At 41.3% G+C, this 27,886-nt stretch overlaps 1 protein-coding gene across 3 annotated transcripts in view; it reads left to right on the forward strand.

The window, feature by feature from the left end:
• CAMSAP2 (calmodulin regulated spectrin associated protein family member 2) overlaps positions 1-27,886 on the forward strand; it is a 77,283-nt gene that overhangs the window by 26,269 nt on the left and 23,128 nt on the right. For 2 of the 3 annotated variants that reach the window (XM_028732573.2, XM_028732575.2), the window contains 5 exons: positions 16,152-16,313; positions 16,639-16,722; positions 22,649-22,681; positions 23,446-23,587; positions 25,133-25,272. In XM_028732573.2, coding sequence (XP_028588406.2) covers positions 16,152-16,313; positions 16,639-16,722; positions 22,649-22,681; positions 23,446-23,587; positions 25,133-25,272 — 561 coding nt within the window. The remainder of the gene's footprint in view (positions 1-16,151; positions 16,314-16,638; positions 16,723-22,648; positions 22,682-23,445; positions 23,588-25,132; positions 25,273-27,886) is intronic. The other variant, XM_028732574.2, reaches the window with a different exon arrangement.

Below are 27,886 nucleotides of genomic sequence, written 5' to 3' on the forward strand. Positions count from 1 at the left end.
AACACCTGCTGTCTGTTTTCTGGAAGGTGCCTTGCACATTCTTGAAGCTTCCTTTTTGTTTGGGCAAGCCTATCCACACACACACACACACACACACACACACACACACACAGAGAGAGAGAGAGAGAGAGAGAGAGAGAGATTTTAATTATCTTTTAAATGCTTTAATTATTTGTTGCTAACTGATTTTTATTGATAATCCTACTAGTTCTTGTAAAGTGCTTAGAGGTCTTATTACAACCGAGCAGTATATATAATTTATTAAATAAATAAGGAGGAAGAGTCAGAGCCAGGCCTGGCATCACCATGCAGCATCCTAAAGAAGCTGGCAGGGTCCTCTGCCAGTGGCCCAGCCTTGACCTCATTTATTTCCCCTCCGTCCACCAGTGCTCAGTGCCAGGCAGGCGCGTGCTGCCATTTGCAAAACCTGGTGAGTACTGCCACTGTGCAACCCTGCAGGGAAGAACCCTTCGATATAGCTGTAGACTCAGTACAGTGGTACCTTGGTTTACAACCATAATCCGTTCCAGAGGTCCATTCATAAACCAAAACGGGTTGTAACCCAAGGTGCGCTTTCGCCAATGGGGCCTCCAAAAACATTTTGTTCATAATCCAAAAAAAATTGGATTGTAATCCAAAAAAAGTTTGCAAACCGGGACACGCACTTCCAGGTTTGACATGTTTGTAACCCAAAATGTATGCAAACCAGACTGTTCGCAAACCAAGGTACCACTGTACTGGGAGCTGACTCAAACGTGAAGTTAGACACTGTCTAATTCAGTACAGTCAAACCTCTACTTACCACTGCCTCTTCTTACGGTCATTCCAAGTCGCAACTGCAGCAAACCTGGAAGTAACCGGCGGGTTTGCCACCATTTGCGCATGCGCAGAAGTAGCAATCGCCGTTCACACATGTGCAGAAGCGGGCAATCACTGTTTGCACATGCGCAGAAGCGGGCAATCGCTGCCTGCCTCTGCACACAACAGCACCTCTCCCAGCGACCCGTTTCAACCTCCGGATGGACCTCTGGAACGGATTATGGTCACAAATAGAGGTTCTACTGTATTGTCTATTCTGATTAGGAGTGATTTTCCAGGTTCTCAGGCACAGAGGGCTCTTGCTACTCTAGGTCAATAGGAGATGCATGGGGGTGACCTTGGGACCTTATGCACACAAAACGTGTGCTGTGTCACAGACCTATGGCCCTATCCCTGTTTCCGAGCTATTTCTGAGATGATATGTGTGACTTAATAAATTTGGTACCTCTTTTTGGATATTAACATTGGTGTTATTCTTACTACTTCAGATTTTCACACGTTCCCTAAAAAGTGTGGCTCAGTTCAGACATAGCATAAAACTGTTGCTTTGATGTTGCAAGAATGAGCATGGGGCTCATGTTCTCACTATGTCACCTTGCACATTCACTTTTGCAGCAAACCATAGTTTGCTGTTGCATTGGAACTGAGAAAGCTATAATTTGCTGCAGAAGAGGAATTGCAAGAGGGACTATGGGGAGAAAGGAGTGCAGGGAATTAGAGGCTTATTTGTGTAACACTAAAATCATGGTGGTATTACAGTTAACGAGAGAACCAGAATCTTGTTGCAGCTTTAGGACTGTGAAGACCGTTTTCCTTCTGAGACTTGTAAACAGTTACTACAAGAGTGGTGTGTGTGGTTTTTAAAGGAATAAGGCCACCATATGTGGCAATTCCAATTAGAAGGATTGACTTGTAGGAACCAATAAATTTGGTAGCTTCTGTGTGCACTGCCACAATAAAGGTTGAAGTGGTACTCATGCAGCTTCGTAGGTATTCAGCACCTGTACACCAGCAAATCTACAAAGCGTGGGTTACCAACCTTTTATTGTTATTATTTTACAGCATCTCAATCATGCAAAGCCTTGGCATTACTTAGATTTTTTTGCCTGCACTAGCTAAAAGGCCTAAATGTCATATGCTTTTCCCTGTTATCTTGTTAGTGAGGCCTAAGGCAAGGCAAAAATCTGCTAAATCTGTTTTGAGTAATCCAGGTTAAGAGTATGCATTAAGAAGAATTATTACGCTATACTGGATGCTGCCTACAGATTGCCTCTCATTTCTCGGAGGGGCAATTAGCTTTGTTGTTAATGTGAGAATGGTTGGAAGAAGGGGAAGCTTTATTATAATGCAATTAGCACTGAGAACTATCCTTTGTCTGGAGATTACAAAGTTGATGTGGCATTTTTAACAGAATATAGGCATAAAATGGCAGACCTGTGTGAGAGCAGTATTACTGTCTTCCAGTATTCATTTTTCTAGGACAATTTGCTAAGTTTATTAAATTGATTTGATTCTATTTATCTGCTGCTATGCTTTGCACAGCATTATATGGCCATATATCTTGCCTTGTGTACGTATATGTACTTGCCCATATCCACTTTTGGGGGCGTTAATTTATTATATCTATTTAATAAATTTATATACCACTTTTCTTTGAGGATATTTTTTTAAAGGAAGGACCATATAAAACAGATGTGCCTGCATATGGCTATACTCCCTTACTGTTGGTGTTTGATCAAATTGTATGTTACATTGCTGTAGGTGGATCTCGACAAGGTATGGTCAGGGATCAGTATGGAGAGATGAGTGAGATGATAGGTACAATCTTTTCTCAGGGAAGGAGGAACGGAGCTTTCCTTCACCAGGGCAGGGTGGGTTTGAAAGGGCCATGTGTGTACCACAGTTCTGTTTGAGAGCTGAAAAAGCACAGAACGTCATAATGGGTTTAACACTCTTAAAAATTTCTGTCTCTTGTGGCTGTGAAAATAGGCTTGGGAATAAGTCAGCAGCCTCTGCTGAAATGTCAGAAGTCACAAAGGTGGTGGAATAACATTTCCAGTAGTTGCGCTGCATTTCCTGTGCTCTGCAATTGTTGCTTGCCCTTCTCCTTTAAGACTGGCAAAATAAAAGAGCATGCCAGTTATTCAATTTGCATAATTACACAGGTTGATTAATTTGGAGTTTCTTTGGGATTGAATGCATATAGAATCGTAGCTACCTGTTTTTTCAAGTGAGCAGTCAGCACAATCCTAGGCGTAGCTTGTTCTGAAAAAAATGTATTATTATTATTATTATTATTATTATTATTATTATTATTTAGACTTTAGACCAGAGCTTTCTAAAGCATGTATCGTGACACGTTAGTGTGTTGGCTAAAGTGTGTACCATGCAAACGCTGCCCACACTCCTTCCGGATCTGGAAAGGGGTTATTTGAACCTCCAGTTTGCTAGTAAAACTGAATTACTGTGTCTTGAGATGCTGCATGCCTAAAAAGTGTGTCACCAACATAGAAAGCTCTGATTTAGACAATCATACTTAACCACCTATGAAGCTGTGTTTCTCTTTTCTCTTGGCTTCTTCATGGGAATAAGGCAAGTTATATATAGAAAATAAGGCACACTTGCTGCAAAGCTACTGGCAGATATCTGATCCGTCTATGTGGCTCTGATCAATAAAGCTATGCAAGCTGAACTGAGATGAGAACCTACCTCCTAATCAGTTACACTGGAATGAGCAATGTTGTGTTCTTACTGGTGCTACCTGCTTAATATTCCAGTATATTAGCAAGCTCTGTGTCTGATGTTTGGCTTTCTGAACACACACTGAATTGCGTCATGTTGCTTTATTCTAGATTACAAATCAAACTAGAACAGTAGGGAAGACTGCTCTAGTGAATAACTACAAGGGCATCAGTATCTCTGATTTCCAATATCCTGCAGCTACATTCCAACATCCTAAGCTTAAATAAATACCTAGGCTTGTGAATGTTAAAAATCTGACCCTCTGTGTGTCAATCCTTTAGTTATACAGTATGAGTAAAATAGTGAAAAGGTCTTCCATCTCTCTGGGGCCTAATTAATGTACAGTACTCATTGAACTCTGTATATAAGTGAAACTCTGTTAGCTACAGTTCAGTGCTTACTGTAATTAATATATTGGAAAGTGGTTTGCTGAGGGCACCCACCCAAGAAATTTTGTCTTGGTTTTGTTCACTCCACTCCCATCTCCCCAAACTAGGAAATACATCGGTCTTCAGTGTCACCACTTTAAAGCTGCAATTAAACAAAAGAAAATCACTTTAATATTAAATATGTTAGGAGATGGGGAATGTATCTGGACTGAGGCGTCAGATGGGTTTGGGATACTTTTAAAAGTCAGTAAGTTACAGAAAGCAAAGTCAAGCAGTTTGTTCTCCCAGTAGTCAACATTACCCTAATATTTCAACGAACTCCGCACCAGGACTGGCTGTAGAAATATGGGTGTGTTTGTCCCTGTGTGCTGCATGTGGCACTTGCATGTTAGATGCTTATTGGAGGCCCTGATCTGTTTCCCGCACTGACAGCTGAAGTATTGTAGGTGGGTCAGGGTCGTCTTGGTGATAATCAGAAAAGCAGGAGGTGGAAGATGTCTAATTTCCATGCCAGAAGGGGCAATCAGTGATGCTTTCCCCTTCAACATGTCCCCGTGCTCTGTTGCATTAAGGGCTATAGCTCAGTCAGTGGAAGAACACCTCTGTTGCAAGCAAGTTTAGTCCTTGGCACATCCAGGACCTTGTTCTTGGTGATGGGAAAGACTTCTGCTGAAAATGCTGGGCAGATTTTCGCAGTTGGGGGTCAACAATCCTGGGCTAGATGGACCAAGGGTCTGACTCTGTGTAAGGCTGTTTTGGGTGCCCATATGCTTACTTCCAGGTCAACTCATTCTCAGCATCAGAGCTGGGCTAGAAGAAAAATGGAGGGGTGGCAAGGTTTACCTCCCCTTATCCACATTAATTAATTAAATGCACACCTCTTTTATATATGAATAGCACAGGCATGAGTTAAGAAACAAATACAGCTCTTGCAGATAAGTCCATTTTCATCCTAAGCTTTGTGAAATTTCCCCCTCCCCATGACTTGACAGAGCATTTTAAATGTTTAACATAATTACTACAATTAATAATAATAATAATTTAATTTCTGTAGTGAAGAGATTGAGCATGCCTCTCTAATCGAGGTTATACTTCAAATAGTTCAGCACCCTAGAGAGACAAGGCAAGATAAATAGAACAGAAACACTTCCATAGGACTGTAGTATGTTAATGAGAGTTAATTTTACTGCCCAGAGGAAGCTTTTCCTTCTCCAACTCAGGTGAAGAGTAGGTGAAGGAGCTCAGGAAAGTCAAGAGATCCCTGAGCTGTAGCTTAAATGCCTTGCCCTTGCCTCGTAATGTTTAGTAGCATTCCCCGAATAAAGCTTCTCTAAAGCAGCATTAACTTCCGGATTCCCAATAAGCCCTTCGTTGTGGCTTTATATCTAATTATCATTTTAAACCACGAGATACTTCAATGTAGTGATGTAACAGTGCCGTCTCATCTCCTCCCGCAGTGCTTGAGCTTTTCCCCAGTCACTGGGCCTTCCCTTTCTGTCTAGCTGTCATTGCTCTGCCAGCTTGTCACAGTCAGTCCCTTATCCACTAGATGAGGAAATGTGCAGGTCAGCTTTCTAGTAAATCTGTTAGTCAGCAGCTTATCACTCTGTAGGGCTTGTATTACTGTAATGACTAAAGGGGACACAAGTCTTTATGTGATAAGTATCCCCCCCCCCCCACCTGTCCATCTCCACTTCTCTCATGCCACTAATGTGTTCGGTTTTAAGTTGGAGCGTCAGAAATGCTCGGCTGAGACCTCCTAACCTGGATCTTTGTGCAAAGCAGAGTCTGACAGAATCCATCTCATCACTTCCCACTGTTGTGTGGCGCTGGGGCTGCGCTCTTTCAAAGCCAATTATAAACAATGAGTGCCCTTATGTGGTTGCTCTTTTGCTTCCTAGAAACTTCCTTAAGCCTGTGTTCTCTCTAAAATGTGCCATTACTGAATGCACTTTAGAATATTATAGAAATAAAGTACCTTGCAATAAATGAGTATTTCAGAATTGAATAAAAGAACCCAGTTTGAAATATATATATTCCAAAGAAGCCTAAATTTTGCAGTGTGCCTCCTGCCTTTAAAAATAGCATTTCCTGGATTTACAGATACACAAATGAACAGTCCTCTTTACAAGCTCCTTTTGAACAGAAGCTTATAAGAGCAACTGAGATGAGATACATTTCACTATTAATGATTTTCAGAGATACCAGCAGTTTTCTAATTTTAGACTCCCAGCTGAAAAGCTAGCACTGTGTGAGTGCTGCATAACATTTGTATGGCATTGTGGGATGAGTTTTACTGTATTAAGCTTGTTGATTTATATCTGAAATCCAGTCCTGCCAAGAGCTGCTTTATATGTAGCTGTCTCAATCCAGTGAGGCATAATAAGTAAGCATCAGCACACATCCCTTGCTAGATGATGAGCCCCACGCAGTCAGTGCAGATGCTGTGTCCCTGCCTGATTTAGCTGATGCTTGTGCATAACCCTGGTTAGCAAAATGTTGACAAAGTCAGTTCTCTTTGGTAGAGGAAGCAGGAGGTTGAACTGAGCCCTTCCTACAAACAGCTTTGTTGTAATCACTATTTCTTGTCAAAATGTGTGTTTGGGCTATGTGAAACATTTTTTCGTATAAACTTTTGATTTGTATCCCCCTCCCTCTGTGCAGTTCACCATGACACTCTTGAAGTCATTTGTTGTTGTTGTTCTTTAAATCCTCAGCCCAATCCTGTGATATAGTTTAGGTTGCAAAACAGCGACATGCTCAAGGCAATCCATTGAGTTCCATGTCAAAGCTGATACAGTGGTACCTTGGTTCCCAGATGGCTTGGCAGCCGAACGTCTGTTCTGGCTGTCGGCATTGTTTCTGGGGCCAATCAGAAGCCGGGCCTTGGTTTGCAAACGTTTTGGAACGGACTTCCAGAATGGATTGAGTTTCGGAACCAAGGTACTGGGTACTGTATTGGGTTTAAACCTAAGCTTTCCTGTCCTAAGTCTGTTACTGCACACTAGCTAAAGTTACAAAATTGGGAGCATCTGGTTGGCCACCGCCTGTGTTCTGATCCAGCAGTGCCCTGCTTATGGATCAGCAAAACTATGCATTGTAGAGGTCAACCAAAAACCCATAATACCTTCCCTTTCAGTATGTTGCCTTCTCCACTGTGTGTGTGTGTGCGTGCACTCTTTCTCTTTCTCTCTTTTCCTTCAATCCAGCAAAAGTACTTCTCTATTGTGTGTTCATTTTTATGTGCTATGAATCTGGAATTCTATTACACACTGTCTGATTTCAAAACAAGAGCTCTTTTAAAACAACAACAGTGGTGCTTTTTAATATTGACACTAAATCTCTCTCTCTTTAAAGAAAAGCTACCCCCTTTTAATAAAAGTGCTTTGATTATTTTAAGCTGGGTATTAGTCACAGAACAACACTGTGTGGAAGTGATGAAAGTGCATACAGTAGCAAAAACAAAGGTTCAGTATAGTCCCCCACCTGCATCTCAAGAAACAGCAGTTGCCATAAGGGGTGCTATTAAGAACCATTTAGTTTCCATGGTGATAGGCTTACAAGGTGAAAAGAGAGAACCTGCCAATTTTTGAAACAATTACATTAGTGATCCCTCTGGTATATGTTAGAGACATATGTATTACAGCTCTTCCCCCCCCCCCCAATATCTTTAGAATTCTGTGGGTTACAGTCGCAAGAGTACAAATATTTCTGGCAGGGAGTCATTACAAAGTAAACTGTCTCCTTTGCATCCTTGCATACACAAAAGCAGGGTTTCCCAAATGGTGGCCCGTGGGCAGCCAGTGGCCCACAATCTTCATTCAGGTAGTTCACAGCATGTTTGTAAAAATACAATTTAAAAGCATCTAGGGTGGTGCTAAACTGGCATAGCAACAAGACCAACAGTATCTGCGAGTGGTTTTCCACCTCGTGCAGTGGATTAACATGTACTAAAGTGGAGCAGAAGCCCACAGGGGATTGTGCGTGGCAGTTTCAATTCATGGATACTGATCCTTTGAGGGGGTCACTTTTTGAGGATTCTCAGACAAGCCACAATCATGCATGTGCGACACTTGCTAATTTCCTTCTGCGTAATGTGAAACTCCTTCAGTAACTCTGTCATTCTCATCAAAGTATTGATGTAGATCAGTGTTTCCCAAGCTTGGGTCTCCAGCTGTTTTTGGACTACCATTCCTATCACCCCTGACCACTGGTCCTGCTAGCTAGGGATGATGGAAGTTGTAGTCCAAAAACTGCTGGAGACCCAAAATTTGGGAAACCATGATGTAAATGGAGCCAGGCCACTGAAAAGCATTTCATCTTTAATTTAATATTGGATTGTCTCAAATGCTTCCCTGGCTACCTTATATCCACTTCCAAGTGCCTGACTAATATTGTGAGCAGAGAAATCTTTGATTCAGTCTCACCTCTTCTGAAGGCCACTTAGTGATATCAATGCAAGCTATTTCTCTCTTGGATTGGCCACCAAACCTGTAATGTGAGGACCGTTATACTGACTTACCATGCAGACTGATAGCTGGGATGTTTGAGAGAATGAATATGAAACATATGAACATCATAAAGCAGTGGTTCTCAAACTTTTCCCGCTGATGGCTATTTGAAATTCCATTATTAACAGATCTAATTTATAACAGTAAATTTTACCTATTACTTTTTAAAAGTTTGCAATGATTCAACTTCTAGATGCCATTATGGAGACCTGCTTAATTTCTTCAGGTTACTTAGCATGCTTAAGTGGCAGTGACATAACTCTAATGCTTTTTACAAAGTATAATCAGGTTGCTGCTTATAATTATATGCCAGCTAAGCAATCATCTGGAATGTGACACAATTCCCAATAGCACATTTATCAGATCTACTCTTCTCATACTAGACTCACTTACAAATTAAGCCAGTGTATAAAAGTTACTGAGATACAAGAGAAGGAAAAACAAAATGCTTCTTTCCAGTTTTCTGACACATGAGCATATGTGCCTGAAGCTTGATAGTGTATAAAATTGTATAAAATATTAAAGGTCTTTTTACACACACCCCATTATGCTTTTTTGTGCTCTGCAAAATTTTTGCTGGATCTCTCAGGAGTAACCTTGGCTGTTATTGTTTTAAGAGAATTCCATTCCATTCCACTTCTAATTTGTATATCATCTTTCTATATTACTATACACAAGGAAGTGTACAGTAACAAAATACACAACAAAGGACACACACCTTACAATAATCTGATCCAATACAAAAAGTCATAATAAAACATAACTTTAAAATGGAATGACTTATGCCAAAAAGTAATATTCAATAATCTATTAGAATATAACAGTACACAATAAAATTAACTCTCAAAACATCAGCAAATGACAATTAAACAGAAATTCACTCTTAACAATTACAATAAATAATTACTAAACTATGATCAATAAAAATAACTGCAAGTCACAATGCATAAAATACCACTATATATGCAAAACCATGTAAAAGGATCTAATTGAGAAACAAAACACGCACAACTTATAACATCTGCTATGAGCCATGTTGCGCCTAGTTCAAAAAATTTCCCAGCAATGAATTTTCTGGTAGATCCATTTTTCTCAACTAAACATCCACATTCTGTGCCACCAATATATGTGTTAATGTGTCTGACCACTCAATCACATTCATAGCTGGGGACAAATCTCTTTTTAAAACATGAAATGGGGCCTGCTCTGAGAACAGCCAGATCCTACCATGTCTCTTGCTTTGCCTTGCTGTGTGATCTTGTGCTTCAAGCAATTTTATCCCCAGCCTGGATCTGATACTGAAAGTGGGTTGGGAAGGAAATTGCTTGAAACATAATGAGGAAAAGTGGAAGGCACAGTTACCTCCCTAAACCTGGATGCTTGATTTCATCAGAGAAATAGGAGAACAGCAAAGATGGGTGAATCAAATATTTGGCCCTTATGGTTATCTTCTAGCAGGATCAAATTTGCTTTAAAACTATCTAGAGTTAAGAGGATAGTATTTCAAAATGAAATTTCATGAAAGAGAGACAGTGGTTCTTTAATTCAAAAGGTGAAACCAGCAACACGTTGGGTAGTATCTGACTAAGTTATACTCAGAAATTGACCTACAGTGGCACTGTGGGTTAAACCCCACAGTGCTCGGTCCCTGCTCCTGCCAACCCAGCAGTTCGAAAGCACGTCAAAGTGCAAGTAGATAAATAGGTACCGCTCCGGTGGGAAGGTAAACGGCGTTTCCGTGCGCTGCTCTGGTTCGCCAGAAGTGGCTTAGTCATGCTGGCCACATGACCCGGAAGCTGTACGCCGGCTCCCTCGGCCAATAAAGCGAGATGAGCGCCGCAACCCCAGAGTCGGTCACGACGGACCTAATGGTCAGGGCTCCCTTTAGCTTTTAGTAATAGCCAACTCAGCTGATCTCAAAAGTTGATACTATCAATGGTTATATAACCAAGAGGGCTAAAATTAGTGACTTGTTTATATAAGAAAGTTGGAGCTACGGCCCAACATTTGACTTGACTGTTAATAAATGGTCTGTTTAATCATTGATGTTGTTATATTGCTGTCATCTTATTATTTGGGGCAGGAAATTTCTCTGTACTAGATTTGCTATATGGTCCATTATCACACTGGTGACAGAGTGAGTGTGCATACATAGGGGAGAGTGGGCAAGTAAGTGGGCCTTTTTCTCCCATACAAGCTGGTTAAGAAGCAAACAGCAGGTGACAATGGAAAAAAAATGATTTGGAGAGTGTTAAAGAAAGGCCTGGGTGCACGGGGAAAGGCCAGATTCCCCTGGCCACCTTCTTCCCCAGGTGACCTGGAGATCTGCATCACAAATGGCCAAATCAGATACAGAAGGAGCAGCACAGTAACGAGAAAGGTGGTCAGAAGCGGCAATTGGCTAGCCAGCCTGCAGATCCCTTGCTGCCATTGATGCCACTGCATCCCAGGCATTGCATGTGTCAGTAGCAAGTAGGGTTAGGGAGCATGCCTAGGGATACCCCCCAAATTCTTAGGCTATGCCCAGCCTGTTCCCTGTGCTGACTTCAGGGACAGGAGGGAATGCCCAAGGTGGGCAAAGGAAGAGCAAGCCACTTGCTTTCTGCCACTGCACGTTGGCCAACTCTTCAACCTCCTTGGCGGCTGCCCAGTATAAAGGGTTTTTTGCCAAGGTCTTTGGGTGGGTTGGCTAGGTTTGGGGGTGGAGTCGAGGGTAGGTGTGGCTGGCAAGTGAAGCAAGCAGGGGTGCAGCCCCTAGTGTAGAAAAAAAATGTTGACTTAAACATGCATCGTTGTACTTAATGCACTGCTAGATTGGTCAAGCTATAGAATAATTAATGGGTCCATCAGCCCTAGACAACATGGCCTATGGTCAGGGATGCTTGCAGTCCACCAACATCAGCAGGGCTACAGTTTCTCCAGCCTGATCTAGGGAATCTCATTCTAAATTAAAAATAGACATTTTCTATTTCCAATAATTGTATGCCTCATGCAGAAGATTGCAAACAACATAAATAAAAAAATAAGATTTCCAAACTTGGCACTGTGTACAAAATAATTCCATGGGACTTAAATAATAGTGTAATTACCCTTCTTGCTAAATGGAATTCCTGTGAATCTGTCAACATGCAAGTTCTGCAATTAATCTTTTGCAAGAGTGGAATTTGACTCTTTGGGTTTTTTATTGTTGATTATAGAACACCACATTTTTCAGTGTGTGAGTAACTTCATGCTTATTGTTATTTGGTGTTCCCGGTATGAGGAGGGGAAATATTTAACTGACTGATAGAAACAATTGCCAAATTGGTTACTTTATTAGGAAGGTTTTCTGTTTATGAAGCTTGAATGATTTGGTAACTTAGGATATCACCCACTTGGACTCAACTGACCATAATAAGCCCCTTTGTAGTACAAATATCCCCACTCACTAGTTCAGTCTTTAAAAATTGAGGGTGGCCCACATAATGCTGTAAAATACGTTCTTCGTCTTTTGTGAAGATGAAACGCAAGTGGCACTCACATAAGGCCAGCTACAGCATTATCCAGACTACTTATGCTTTATCTTTATGTTGACCTTCAAGAACAAATGTTCCCTAGAGGCAATCTTGTGCAAGAAAACAGATGCATAGGCATTTATCCACATAGCTCTTTCATTTGCACATACAGATAATTTAATGTGTATGCATGCAAGATTTTTCTGCATCTACCATTTATTATGATTCGTACATTACATTTATACCCCACTTTTCCTGCAGAGATCTCATGGTCACATGCATGGTTCTTCCCCTCCCCATTTTATCCTCACAACAACCGTCTGAGTAGGGTTGCCACCTTTGGTCTGGCAAAATACAGGAAAGGGCAGGATAGGGGATTGCATACCTTGCAAGTGTCCCAGACCAGGACATCTCTTTTTTTTTTATCACGAGAGCACGACAGCCATTTTGGTTGTCATGATCTCACGCGATTTTGCAGTGCAATTCCCCCTCGAAAGCATTTAGAAATATGTGTATTCTCTCTTCTTTTTCTTTCTTGGGTGTGCCTAGGTTTATTCTGGGGAGAAAGCAGTTAGTGAGGCAAGTAGCCACTTGGCGAGTTATTCAGCCAAATGGCCAAAAGAACCACACCTTAATTCTCCTGGATTTCTGATCAGATGGAAAAGCATAGCAAGGTGTTGCTGCCAGGTGGTGAGGAGAATGCTAGCCAAAGAACCTAACCAAGTGGTTACATGCCTCATGCTAAGTTAACATATGACCAGTTGTTGGCGCATTTGTACTGTGCGGACTTCAGTTGTGCCTTGTACCTCCACTTCATGTAAACAACAGGGATGCAAGCAGCCCAGAGGTCAAGTGAGCATCACACCAAGTGCCCTACCACACCACCCACTACTAGAGTTGAGGCTGGAAGAGACACAGGTTTCTGGCAAGAAAGAGGAGCAGCAGCAGAATCCCCATCCGTGGAAGGTCTTACTGCATTACCCCTGCAGCTTGTTGCTATGCAGTAAGCCATTTGGGTTTTTACTCCATAGTTCAGTGGTGGCCAACCTATGGCTCTTCAGATGTAATGGAATTCCAACTCCCATCATCTCTGATCATGGGCTGTGCCATCTGGGGCTGATGCAAATTAGGAACCGAACTATATTTGGAGTACTGCAGATTAGCCACGCCTGTCATGGTTCCCACCTGTTAGGCAAAACTTGGAGTTATATAGGCTACATCACTGCTTAATAACACTTTAAGCTTCAGATTCGGCATCCCTTGCAGGCTCCAGTTTCAACAGTTAAAGTGTTGTGTGGTTAGATCTTTTCCTCCTATGAGGCTAGGATCTCCTGTGACCATATAGATCCATTATTTTATGTTGTAGTTGTAATATGTACTGCACTTGATCTTAGCCAAAAGGACAAGAAACTAAAGCTCCTCTGTTGGCTAGCAAGGCCAATCTTACACCTTAATAACTGTTGATATATACTATTGTTGTACTGTGTATTTTGGATCGATGGACCGCAATAAAGCGGTGCGTGTAATGTGTGCAGTCATACCTTGTTTTTCTAACAGCTTAGTTATCCAATGTTTTCGCTCCTGGACACTGCAAACGTGGAAGTGACTGTTCTGGTTTGTGAACTATTTTTGGAAGCTGAACGTCCAAAGAGGCTTCCACGGCTTCTGATTGGCTGCAGGAGCTTCCTGCTGCCAATCAGAAACCGCACTTTGGTTTCCGAACATTTTGGAAGTCGGAACGGACTTCTGTTCAACTTCCAAGGTACGACTGTACTTGCATTCTTCTACACTTCTTGAGGAATGTTTTTCCCCCTCTGTTATTTGACATATTAATATCTGTAGGAATGTTGTTTTAGATAAAACAATATAAAGAGAAATAGAAACAAAAATGTAATTTCAGATACCTGAATTTTAAGTAGCTTGTAAAGAATGCTGTAGTTGCAAAAAATTTTTACAAAAAGATGTTTAAATATCAGACATAATCTGCTCTGAAATTATAGAAACAACCATTTTTTAAAAAATGTTATGGTGGCGATGCTCAGTTAAAATATCTAGTTAATGGTAACTTGCAGATCATAATATAAGTCGTATATACCGTATTTTTCGCCCCATAGGACGCATCGTCCCATAAGGCGCACCTAGATTTTTTGGGGGGAAATAAAGGGGGGGAATTATTTCCCCCAGGCGCGGGGCTGGGGCGGGGGAAGCCCGAGCTTCCCCCGACCCCAGCCCCCAGAACAGGCCACGCTCCGGAAGCCGTGGGAGCCCGGCGCCGGGCTCCCACGCCTTGCGGAGAGCTGCGCGAAGCCTGGGCGCGCTGAGCTCAGCACGCCCAGCCTTCAGCATGCAGGCAACTCTCCGCAAGCCGCAGGAGCCCAGCGCTGGGCTCCCGCGCCTTGCGGAGAGCTGCGCGAAGTCTGAGCTCAGCGCGCCCAGGCTTCAGCATGCAGGCAACTCTCCGCAAGCCGTGGGAGATCTGCGCAAAGCCTGAAGAGCGAGAGAGGTCGGTGTGCGAAAGCCTGCATTCGCCCCGTAGGACGCACATACATTTCCCCTTCATTTTTGGAGGGGAAAAAGTGGGGCGAAAAATACGGTAGTTGAATTTGGATTGCCTTGACTCAAATGAGTATTGTCTTGTTTTGAAATAAAGCCTTCAGAGCTAATTTGTTAACACCTTTTAATGTAAGTGTACCTTTACCATGTGTACTGCAGAGAAGACCTGGCAAACCTTTACCCTATGTGTACTGTGACAAAGATTGTGTGAATGAATGTTTGAACAAGATTCTTCTCTGCAAAGTGATTTAATTCCCAAACAGCATGCGGCAAACAGAGGAAGCATTAGCTATGGTGCTTGAGAATAATTGTACTTCAAGACTCAATAAGCTTCTTACCATGCAGACCTAAATCTCCAGCATGGCTGAAGCTTCTGGAATTCGCACAAAGTAAGCAGTAATTACAGGAGATTTTGGAGATTATTTGGCAGATCAAGTCAAGCCTAACTACAGACGATCCAATTGCAGCTTTGTGTTTGTTTCTTTAAAAAAACAAAACCTTTTGCATTAAATATTTAAAAGTGGAAACCTGCAATAATTCATGGTGGGAGAAAAGGTTGAGCAGAGGGTTGCATCCCACCCTTTTGCTCTGACTTAGTCAATCCACAGGTCTCCAAAGAAGCTGTGTGGAAACAAGATTGTACAAATCGAATATCTAAATCAGAGTGCGGGAGTCTGTGGCCCTCCAGATGTTGTGGGACCCCCCCCCCCCAACTACAGCATTGCCAGAGGTCGGGGAGCATGGAAGTTGTGAACAACTGAAGTGTCTCAGGTTCCATGTCCTTGTTCTAAATGGGCTAAGAAATCAACAGTCCTGTTGGGCTGGCATGGCGGAGACATAATGATTGGTCTCAGGAAGCAAGTTGCACAGGGACAGAGGCATGCTTAGGGTCCCTTGTGCCCTTGTCAAGGAGCTGCCTCACCCCCCCATCACTTTACTGCCATAGCCACATTAGAAATTACTACATTTTACGTGATCCATGTACTTGAAGCGAGGTCGAGGCAAGAAGCAAGGGTAAAGAACCCCTAGGTAGGCCTCTGCATGGGGACCTGCTTGCAACACCACATTTGTTTGGGCCCAGGAATCCTTAGGGTTGCTAGAATAGATGCAATGGCTGTTGCGCCTGCTAGTTCTGTGGATAAAACATCTCTGCAGGAGAAGCTCATGTGTGGATAGGAACCGTCTCAAAGTCACACAGTGAGGTTTGTGGTTGAGTGGCCCAGTCCTAACCCAGCACTCACCCACAGCTACATCACTTAAAGGATGTAATACTTAAAAGAGTTGTTCAGATGACTGTTGAGAACTTAGGATGCTCAAAGTGCTATTTTAATGCTCAATACCAATTGGCACCAATGTTCCTAAAGAGCCTCTTCCATAGGTAGCTGCTGGAAAGAGTTTCATATGGGCACTCTTTGCTAAATTATTTGAGGGAGATCTTATGGTCTTTTATCTTTGTGCTTTTAGATGTGCTTCCAGTTGATTAAAATATATTTTAAGACCATTGACCTTGCAAAAAAATAATACTTTTTTGTCTTAAGCGAATGGCGTCCTTCGGATACACATCTGCTTAAGAAAAAAAAAGCAGTGGTTGAATTTTTGTAGGCAAGTAGTCTCAAAATACCTGTAATAACATCTCTTTGCAGAGTGCTCATTTGGCAATGATTGACACCCTTATGATGGCGTATACAGTTGAAATGATCAGTGTTGAGAAGGTGATTGCATGTGTGCAGCAGTATTCTTCCTTCTTCCAAGCTACGGATCTGCCCTATGACATAGAAGATGCTGTCATGTTTTGGATAAATAAGGTAAGACATACTACAAATACACTCTTCATATAACATAGGATATTTGTTTTCCTAAGATGATTATGTGGGGGTTATTGTTAGTTATTATGGTATGTATTTTGTGTTTTTATATTGTAAACTGCCCTGTGATCTTCAGATGAAGGGCGGTATACCGTTGTTAATAATAATAATAATAATAAATCAAACTTGAAAATATTAATGATTCATTACATACTGAAATTATATCAATATGTCTTTTTTACATGCAAAAAGTATTAAATTAGTTGTCCTTTTCATTTCAGGGAGAGTGCAAAATTCATTGAAGGCCTTTTTTTTGTCATTTTAGGTAAATGAACACCTAAAAGACATCATGGAGCAGGAGCAAAAACTAAAAGAACATCATAGTGTGGAAACTCCAGGAGGTCAAAAGGTATGTCTAAGAAATGCACTAGCATAACAAACATCCCAGTACAGCTGCAACCAACTTTCCTTTTTGAAATATATTTCCCAAGAGCTGTAAAATTGCTTTTTGAATAGAGACTTAAGCATCAGAGTTTCATTTAGACTTATTTTGCTTACCTGGCTCCGTTTTGGTGATGTCAGGGGAAATTCTGGGAGAAACTGAGCAGAAATTTTGCATTTGGTACAAAGGAACCACAAAACACTTTTACTGAAAACAATGTAAGGGGTAGGCAAAAAACCCTTTGCTGTGTGCTATGGATTCAGCTCAAAATGTTGCCCTAATGAGAGCAGAATGTAGCATATCGAGAGTGGCCACCCTCTGCACAGCCCAACTTTCAGCCTAGCCCTAAAACCTAATGTAATTAGGCCTTTGTGATAGTGTGCTAATGAGAACAGAGGCTGTCCTCTGTGAACAGGAGTCATACATGCCCTTCAGGAAATATTGGTGGGGCTGGTCCTAGGTTTGGGCTTAGTGTTTTTTGGCAGTAGCTGCAGAATGATGTGGCTTCCCCCCATAGAGAACTTTCATTTTTAAATTACTCTGATCAACCACTTACTCAATGGGACATTTTCTTGCAATACAAATAGCTTCAAAGGAACAACTTCCATCATGACCATGGCAGAGGAGGAAAGTGTTAAACTGTCCTTCCCCACCTGTTGCAATATCAGTTTTCCAACTCCACCCCTCAACAGCTGCTATTTGCATTATTTATTTGCATTAAAGATGTTTACGTTTAATTCAAAGATGCATTTAAAATTCCATCTGAAGTAAGCTCTTTCTTAGAAAGACTATTTCACATTAAAGTTGTTAGCTTTTAAGGTGCTAGAGGAGTTTGTATATTTACACAAAATAGATAAAGTGATACGTTTATTATTGAAAATTGTGCTGAAGGTAGAGATTTCCTTGCCATACCTGCTTTTCGATTGCCCTAGATTATTACTCTTGGACAAGTTCTCTTTCAAACTAATGAAAGAAGTGAAATGAATTGTTGTAGGAATAGGGAAGCTAAAGAGAATTGCATGCAATCAGAACCCATAAGCTGTAACCGTTTGGGTTCTTATTCCTATTAATTAAAATGGCTTTTATATGAAATATAAAAGAGTGTGGTGACTTCTCTTTCCACATAGAATTGTATCTTTAAGTGTTTGTGTTTTTTTAAACTCAAGTATTTAAATGATGCTAAACTCTTTCACCAGAGCTAAATTACCAAGTAATCTAAAGAGTTTATAAATTTTCCCTTATTTCACTTGGGGTGCATCACAGCTTACACAGCAGATATGATAGTGGCTTGTTACACCAGCATTTCTCATAGTACTTCTGGATGACAGAGAGTCAGTCATAGCACCCGGGTTCTTGATTGAGTCAGGGGTTCCCTAGCACATATGTGGATGCTTAAAGAGTTGTGCATGATGAGTTACACTTTGTGGCAAACCCTGGCATCACCCATGTCAGTCCTTTGATTCGTCATATTTGCAGTCTTCAAATGTGGTCTTCTCTTGGGATCCAAGGATTCCTCCCATCTCAAGAGGATGTGTTCTGCCCTTCCTTGCGCTCTCCTAAACTGTGCCACTCACAGCTGTGCAGCCATCACATTAGGTTTCTGCACCAGTTTTCCTAAAGTTGCTGACATAGGCACATAATTGCAGCTGTCACTTCTGATGACTTTGGTCTCCCTTTTCCTGCCCTGTCCTCCCCCTGTCCCCAGTTTGTTTTCATTGTGTATGGGGGAGCTAAATTATTTGCTTCACTGGAGACTGTAATTAACTGACTCAGAACTGGGTCAGGTTAAGAAACACTAGTGTGTTAAGTCACACCAGTTCATAGATTTATACCTCCCCGTCCCCCACATACACTGTGATACTGTGATTGGAGGACCATGTCGTGGCTTTAACCTTCACTTGGATTTGTAATTTTTCACCCCTCTCTGCCCAAATTGGAAAGAACTGCAGAGCTGCTTTCTGCAGTTGTTGGAGGCAGGTATTCCAGCCAGCACAGCCAGTGGTTGGGGACTTGTGGAAGTTGTGCTTCCTCCTCCCTTTATCTTTCATATAACGGAACATTCATATTTTTAAAGTTGGAAGCCTGATTAAGCTATTGGTTTGGTTGTTGCCATTAGCTACTGAAGTGATGGTTTGTGCTAATGCTACTCTTATTCATGCAGAAAGCTGCACTAATTTGTCTGCAAGGTTTCAAGCAACTTCATTACAGCAATGTAATCCCAGGATAATATCAAGGGAGCTTTAATAATAGTTTTGTCATCTTAAAATCAATTTCACAGTGGTGTTGTATTAAATGAGCTTAAAAATGACAAAGTGGGAGATGGAGCCAAGTTAAATCTTGTGTAAATTTGGTTTATAATAATGTCCGTTTAGTTCATTTGGAATCATCCTACCCGTAGGGGAAAGGTCACGTGCAGTTATTTTAGCAGTCCAGTCAAGTAAAATACACTTAAAATTTATTTTCTAACATCGTCCGTTAAGAGTTTGGGTGTAATCTTCGATACCTCCCTCTCTATGGAGGCACAGATTACAGCTATAACAAAGGCGGCATTTTTTCATCTCTGCCAAGCTAAGCAGTTGGCTCCTTATCTCTCTCGCCCTGATCTAGCCACTGTGATCCATGCGACGGTCACCTCCAGACTGGATTATTGTAACTCGCTCTACGTGGGGCTGCCCTTGAGACTGACCCAGAAACTCCAGCAGGTGCAGAATGCCGCGGCGAGACTCCTTATGGGGTCCTTGCTGCGAGATCATATCCATCCGGTATTATACCAGCTGCACTGGCTCCCGGTGGAGTACAGGATCAGGTTTAAGGTGCTGGTTTTAACCTTTAAAGCCCTATACGGCCTAGGACCCTCGTACCTACGGGACCGCCTCTCCTGGTATGTCCCACAGAGAAATTTACGGTCTGCAAATAAAAACATCCTAAAGATCCCAGGCCACAGAGAGGTTAGGCTGGCCTCAACTAGAGCCAGGGCCTTCTCGGCCGCGGCTCCAATCTGGTGGAACGCTCTGTCACAAGAGACTAGGGCCCTGCAGGACCTGACATCCTTCCGCAGGGCCTGCAAGACAGAGCTGTTCCACCAGGCCTTTGGTCAGGGCGCAGCCTGACCCCCTCCTCTGGCAATCGGCAATCTGCACAGAATTTTGCTTGATGGTTGCCATTAATTTGATTTTAATTTGATTTAATTAATTTTATAATGAATGTTTTTAGAATGTCGGACTATTTTGATTGTTGTTAGCCGCCCTGAGCCCAGCTTTGGCTGGGGAGGGCGGGATATAAATAAAATTTATTATTATTATTATTATTATTATTATTATTATTATTATTATTATAATATAATAAGTAGGTCATATTTGACAGGAAGTCTTCCTAAAGATAAAAGGGAGTCAGCTAGGTACAGTGGTGCCTTGCAAGACAAAAAGAATCCGTTCCGCGATTCTCTTCGTCTAGCTGTTTTTTCGTCTTGTGAAGCAACCCTATTAGCGGGTAAGCGGATTAGCGCTATTAGCGGCTTAGCGGCTATTAAAGGATTAGCGGCTAAGCTGCTAAAAGGCTATTAGCGGCTTAGAAAAAGGGGGAGGAAAGCGGGGGGCGGACGACGCAAGACTAGCAAGACGTTTCGTCTTGCGAAGCAAGCCCATAGGGAAAATCGTCTTGCGAAGCAACTCAGAAACAGAAAACCCTTTCGTCTAGCGGGTTTTCCGTCTTGCGAGGCATTCGTCTTGCGGGGCACCACTGTAGATCTCCTTGGGTAGGGATAGCTACAGCAAAGAGTGCTATCACCAAGAATGTCCAGTTTAGGTGGCATCTTGCCACATTTCAGATGGTGAGGAGGGCACTCAAAGCCATGATGGGGCAGGGCACAGCATGGAGGAGGTATTTCTTCACATAATATAGCCAAGACTTTGCAGAGCTTAAAGCTCAAAGCCACCACTTTGAATTGGGTTGGAAACTTAACATTAACCAAAACTGCACATTTCTGATTAGCCTCTTACGGTCTATTGGCACCAGTTAAGAGCTCAACTACTATACTGTTGCCCAGACACACTCTTCCAAAGCACCACATGCAGAATATATCGTATTAGTCCATGGTAGGCAACTCCTTATCTCAGAAGGGCCACAACTGTTGCACCAAGCAAAGAGTGAACTAGGCACCCTTGCCCATAGATGCCACTTGAGCACCAAGCAGCCGAGCTGCAGCAAAAAGTGAGGAGACACAGCAGCATCCTCTACTTGCCTTATTCTACATCTAGGCAGTTGTACAGATTGGGCTCAGAGGGAGTGGGGAAGGGAATAGGCAGCCATGGTGAGGAGGATGTGGACCTTCTCAGGGAATGGGATTGTCTTGCCCAAGTGCCCTGCAAAACCTGTATCTGGCACAGTGCAAATGTTTGTTGCTCAGAAACATGTGTGAATATCGTGTGTGTGTGTGTGTGTGTGTGTGTGTGTGTGTGTGTAAATCTCGCAGTGACACCTTTTGCATGAACATTTACAGGAATTGTACATTTCAGTTTATGTATCAAAAATGGCCTCTAGCTAAAAATATCAAATCCTATGAACCAATTCCAATTATCTTCTGTAGGAACACAAATGGAATCTTCAGTTGAATGTACTTTTAAAAGCAAAATACCCACATATTCTTGTTATGGGGGGGGGGCTGGCATTCACCACCAGCACAATCTTTTGATCCAATGAACTTCAACATCACTTATGTCAGTTGTGGGGAACCTTCAGCCCTCCACAGCTTGCTGAACAACACCTTCCACCAGCCTGCACAAACATGTCCAATGACCTGGGATGATAGGAGTTGTATTTCAGCCATATCTGGAGGTCCAAAGGTTCCCCACACCTGATTTATGGGCTTCTTTTGGCCACGATCCGAAGATGCTCACATACTTCACTCATCCATGCAACCAGATTTCTCTTGATACCTGTTTTTCTCTCAGAAACTTCCTCCGTAGAACCCTCATGCTTCTCATTTTAAGAGCGAAAAGAAGTTTAAAAATATTTGTCTAAAGGGTTACTTTAAGAAAGAAGATAGCCTGAATGCATAAGGAGAATTTCTCAGTTAAGAATCTTTTGTGCCAGTTCCCTAAATTGCTTTTCAAGAGACATGGGAGTGTCAGAGCAGCAAATTCTGGGATTAAAATACTCAGAAAATTTCACACACTTCCACACATACTGTTCATACATCTTTCTGGATCATGGTCTTCTTATTATAGATTTACTATTCTCACCAATTAACACCTACCTCATATTACGGCTGCTTTCCATGACTTGTATTGTTGCCCAGAATGCTTTTTATTATGTTTTTTGTCACTACGAACATAGTCCAGGGCAAAACTATGTTCTTTTTTTAAAAAAGTTTAAAATCTTACACTTTAATCATGTTACTAAATGGCATTGGATATTTTAACATAGCAGTTTCTGACCACAATAAATAGGCACATTTAGGAATACTGCTATGTAATCCTTTGGTTCATGTGTTGCTGCTTCTTTGATAATCCGATGACATGAATTCTAATAGTGAATTAATTACCTAGGTAGAAAAATGGATTAGATGTAACAGTGCTACTTTTCTTATGGATAAAAGGCACCATTTTATGGATTCCTTTTTTTCACTAAGTGATAATTGTTCTGCTAAAACATGCTGAAAAGTACAAAAACCAAGTCATTATTTTCGCAGGAGTCCTTTTATTAACCACTTTTACAATTAATGAAAGCACTGGGAGTGTTCACACAGTGCAATTATGGATCATTCCTTTTGTGCAAAAATTAGAATGTTTGAAGAGAATGTCTTGAAGGAATTAAATTGTAAACTCTGATCAAAATGTTCATCTTTTCCTTTGCTCTTTGCTTTCCCTTCTTTTTCCTGCTGCTTCATCTGAAGTCTCCTTCCAAATGGTTTTGGAAACTGGTTCCTGTAAGTTTGCCCAACTGCTTCACTTTGATACAACAGTTTAATTCTGTATGAATGGCTCTGCCCATGTCACGCTGGTCCAGTCGTTCATTGCTCTCGTGCCTCTTTCAACAGTTTGGTAGATTTCTGTCCAAAAGGGCAGCAGAGGTAGATTATATGGGAACACTATGCTGTGCATCGCGATTTGTACGTGTTTGCATCTGTGTACGTAAAATAACTGGAATGCGGAAATCAAAGGGTTTTGTTTGGTATTTATGTTTTTTTACCCCAGGTTTTACATGACTGTAATAATAGGTTTGTTTGTTTGCAAACTCATTTCTCTTTTATGTTGTGTGAATGACTTCCCTTTTTTAAGACCTCTGTAAAGACTATAGTTGTTAGTTAACACAGTTGTATTGAAACAGCTATGTACAGATTTGGGTTTCAGATGAGTAGGATTTGTGCCTTATCTTTGTCGTTCGATGTTTCCCATTGCATTATTCTACTGAAGCTGGACATTCCTTTTCTAAGTACTATGTGAACTGTTCCATATTGATTGAAATGCCATATGTGTGCAACTGGCATTGCTCTGAATGGAATTGGCATTGGTTTTTCCTTTAAAATGAATCTATATTTTGCTTATAAACGCTAAATCTATATAAAATAATATAACTATGTCTGGTTTGGAACTACCCCCTTTTTTGCTAATTGGTTACAGCATCTGCAGTACAATCTGTTTTCACATATGTTTCTGGGCATGTCTATTTTATTTCATTTTTGCATGACAGGCTCGTTACAGGAAGGAACAAACCCTACTTAAGCAGCTGCCCTGTATCCCATTGGTGGAAAATCTGCTGAAGGATGGCACAGATGGCTGTGCTTTAGCTGCCCTGATCCACTTTTACTGCCCAGATATAGTCAGATTGGAGGGTAAGAATATTTCTTCTTAATGATACCTCTGCTTGTTAACTGTATTATGGTTTTGCAATCTACCCTGTGAACTTTTTGGAAGGGTATAAGCACCCAAAATAATGTTATGTATTTATTTAAACCAGCATGGGTTTATCAAATTCATCAAATACATGGAGTGTGTTGCACTGTTAGGTTGAAATAATAACCACATTAGTAACAGCCCAGTTAGTGATTTTATAGTTGCTCATCCTAGTTAATCCTAAATAACCATTAAAAGAAAAGAAAAGAAAAGAAAATGGTGTTATAAAGGTGTTTTCATAAACAACTCACCTGTTGACTGATTACACATTGTGTGGAATCAAGGAGCACAAATTGCAAGGTCTTCTATACATCATGGAATATACTAATACAGGCAATTTCCCATTTACGCAAACTCTGTTTGTGTGCAACTGCGCACAGGTGCAGTGCCGGGATCCTGGAAGTGGATTCCGGAAATGAGGAGTGCCTGGAGAGTCCTCTTGTCTTGTGAGGGGACCCTCCCCAGAACCTGAAGAGGCTCTGGGGAGGATCTCCTAATGAGCTAGAGGCACAGTGAGCCTTTGTTGAGGCCTCCTGCCTAACAGCTGACATGCAGGTTAGAGCAGCAGCAGCTGCCGCTTCCCCAGTCATGCAAGGCACACTGGCCCTTCGGCTCGCACAGCCAACAGGCAGGAAAGGTGAGCCAAAAAGCTCTTGGTTCAAATCTAATTAATTCTGTGAGAGTGTACATAAAGAACCCTGAATGCTTTGGAAAAGTACTGTATTATATGCTAATTTTAATATTTATCATTAGTATTGAACCAGAATCCAAGTGTCATTAGTAGTACCTGCCCTTTGTATCTAAAGGCTTACTCCAAATGTTTGTGTGAGCAAACAGCTTTTAAGTTCAATGTTTATCACTTTTACCTAGGGATGGGGAACCTGTAGCTCTCCGTATGTTTTTGGACTACAGTCCCCATCATCACAATTGGTCATGCTGGCTGGGGCTGATAGGAGTTGGAGTATATTCATAACTAAAGTCCACAGGTCCTCCATCTCTGCTCCAGACCAGTTCAGGAGAATGTGAATGAGCCACTTCACCTATTGAGCAGTTTCAGTTTGTAACTTTAGTACTTCCCATGATGTCAGAATTGATTGACTGTGGCTAATGTCTCTGCTCCAAACTTGATTTGAAAGCCATAGTTTGAAATTGGTTTCTATTTCCAAATTTGATGGGTAAACACCAGTGTGAAGAGATTAAGATGAAATATGAAGAAATGCTAAGTATTTGTCCTGTACAACTGTTCTGCACACACACACACACACATCACAACCACTGGTCTAATAAAACCTGTATAATTCAGAAATGCTTTAGCAGCAAACATAAATCTCTTTGAAATGAACTGCAGTTTCCATTTTGTTCTGAACACACTTAAGAACAAATGGGTAATCTTATTTTGCCATGAGCAAAAGAGATGGGGGTAGTGGTGGATGTTGGGTCAGTTTTCATAAAATGCCTAAATCATATTTTTCTTTGTTTTATAGATATATGTTTTAAAGAAACCATGTCACTGGCTGACAGCTTGTATAATCTGCAACTGATACAGGAATTTTGTCAGGAGTACTTGAACCGATGTTGCCATTTTACACTTGAGGATATGCTCTACGCTGCTTCTTCAGTGAAGGTAAAAAAGAATCCTGCAGTGTCTTTGAGTAATTCTCCACAAGAAGCCATGAGCAGGCATTATATATATAAAGCTAGGCACCAAATGGCTCCTTAAACCAAGGTCCCAGTTGCCAAAACAGAATGTCTAGTTGCCGTTCTTGGGCAAGACGACTCCAAAGTCTTCTTTTTTATGGACTGACTGTGATTGATTATCAGTTAAAAAAATCTAGCTAATTCAGGTGAATCTAGCTAATACAGTCTTGAGCAGGAGTGAGGGAAATTGAGTGACTCACTTGATCTGCAACCCCCAGAATGATGTGTGGATCGGACATGGATCTATTGGGATTCTACACTCCTATTGGATTCCACTGTGAGGTGATTAACTGTGGTTAGCATGCAGCCAGGCTTAGGATTCCCCACATCTCTTCTCAGTGTCTGTCTTCTCCCTCTTTTGGTATTCATGGATCCAAAGCAGATATTTCTGTGCACGACAACTGTTTCAGAGTGACTTTTCAGAAGAAAGTATGAATAGAACTTGATTACCCAAAGAGCTAAGGGTTTTTGTTTGTAATTTCCTTCAGTAACATATTTTTATTTTTATTGTTAAGTAACGTATTTGGTTACCCACTCCATTAATGATAGTAAGCTCTTTCAGTAAGGCTGCAATCATATCATTGAACTCAAAGCGGCTTTCTTCTGAGTAGACATATATAGGATTGCCCTGTAGATCTGTTTACACAGAGAAGTAACGGCTTTCCTCATCTGATTGAAACTTAGCCACTGTTTTCAGTAGAGTCAGGATTTTGTAGTATATCTAAATCCTCCATAAACTAAACTAAACCACATTGAAATCACTGGAAAATACCTTTTAGTTCTGTTTGTTCCAGTTGACTTGTTTTGCCATAGTAGCTTGCAACAGTAGATTAGATTTGATGTAAAAGGGCTTGCTGTCGCAGTGGGTTTTACTAGCTTATTGCATTAACATTATGATATAAATGTGACTAGATTTTGCTAAATGTACTTTGATACATTAATTTGAGAGCTTACTATTTGCTTCCCCACCCCCTCAAAGCAATGTTATGGATAGTTCTTGGAACTGAGTTTCAATTATGTTTTTTCAACCTTTTCAGAACAAATACGTACTTGGATGTAAACATTAAACAGAAAGAGTTGCCAGGTTTTCTTCCCAAGCCCTTAGCTGGTGCTTTGAGTTCTGTTAAGGATGTGTAAAATTGAGCTGCTCTGTAAACAGAATAAAATCAATCATAGATGGCTTTACAGATTTCCTGGAATATCTCTTGGATGCAGTTGAATGTCTTAGTTACCTCAGTTTCAAGCTGCAATCCTATTCATGCTTGGGAATAAGTCCAGTTGAATTCAATGGGGCATACCTCTGTGTAGGAATCCGTAGGATTTCACTATAAGATTTCCTATTAAAATACTGTAGTGCTTCAAAGTTAATGCAGCACCATAATAATAACAATTTAAAAATCATTCTGGCCTATAGTCATGGCCAGTGGAACATTAAAACCCTTTAAGCACTTCATTTTTGGAGTGTAGGCCTAAAAATAATTTGATGGGCAAAAGAAAAAAATAACCTCTGATTGTTCTGATTTAATTGAATTTCTGAGGGGAATGCATATAAGGACGCAACCTGCTTTCACAGCTTGATATATATTGATTTCGCTCTCTTCCTTACCCTGCTCCCCCAGACTGCTTCGATCCACTGTTGCTATTCTCGTGTTGTTTTCTTTTACTACTCCTCTAAGGAATGTACCACTTCTTGTTAGTGGGGAACTGGCTTACATCAAAGCTGCAGTATGTGCAGATTGCAGTGCGTACAATTTCTGCCTTTAGCAGTTAGGCTTGGTGCAGAGAGCATCCAACAGCACCCAGGATAATTTATGTCCGTGGATTATAAACTGTATTTGCTTGTATGTGGTTTATTCCACTTTTTCAAATAGCAAGCATAACTGCTTAATTACTTATTAAATTCACAATTCACTGCCTCAATCATTTTAATGAGTAATTTTCTAAAAATCTGTGTGTGGATTGAAAGATTTGTAACAATAGGACAACATGATTCGTCTCTGATGATCTGCTTTGTGCAGAACCAGGACTTGAAATGCTTATTTGCCAAGGCTTGATTGTGAGTGCAATTCAGCAAAACCACCCTGATAACATTAGCATGCCGTCCTCCCAGGTTTGCGTGGGTTTGCCTAGGATTGGGATGAGATATAGCAAAGTTCTGGTTACATGCCAAGCCTGGCCTCAAAGAAATGATCTACGCTCCAAACAGTTTGTTTCCAAGGTGAGATTTTGAGAGCAGAGCCTGGGCCCTAAGAAAGAACCAGTGAGCATCTAATCATTTTGTGGAGTTTTAAAGAGAGGGTAGATTCCTTTAATGGTAGGGATGTTAAATAGCATTAGGAATCCTTGGGATACATTTGTACGTCAGGGGAGCTTTTGACAGCTTGTGTTCCATCAAACTAGTTGTGGTCCACCGGTGATCTGAGAAACCTCTCATTTCCCACCTTGTTAGACTGGAACTGGAAAATGCAGACTGAAAAATCAGAATGCAGCTCATGCCTGTGATTTGCATACCTGGTAGATTGCAAGTTATTTGATTCATT

This window comes from Podarcis muralis, chromosome 5 (genome assembly GCF_964188315.1).
Source record: "Podarcis muralis chromosome 5, rPodMur119.hap1.1, whole genome shotgun sequence".
NCBI lineage: Eukaryota > Metazoa > Chordata > Lepidosauria > Squamata > Lacertidae > Podarcis > Podarcis muralis.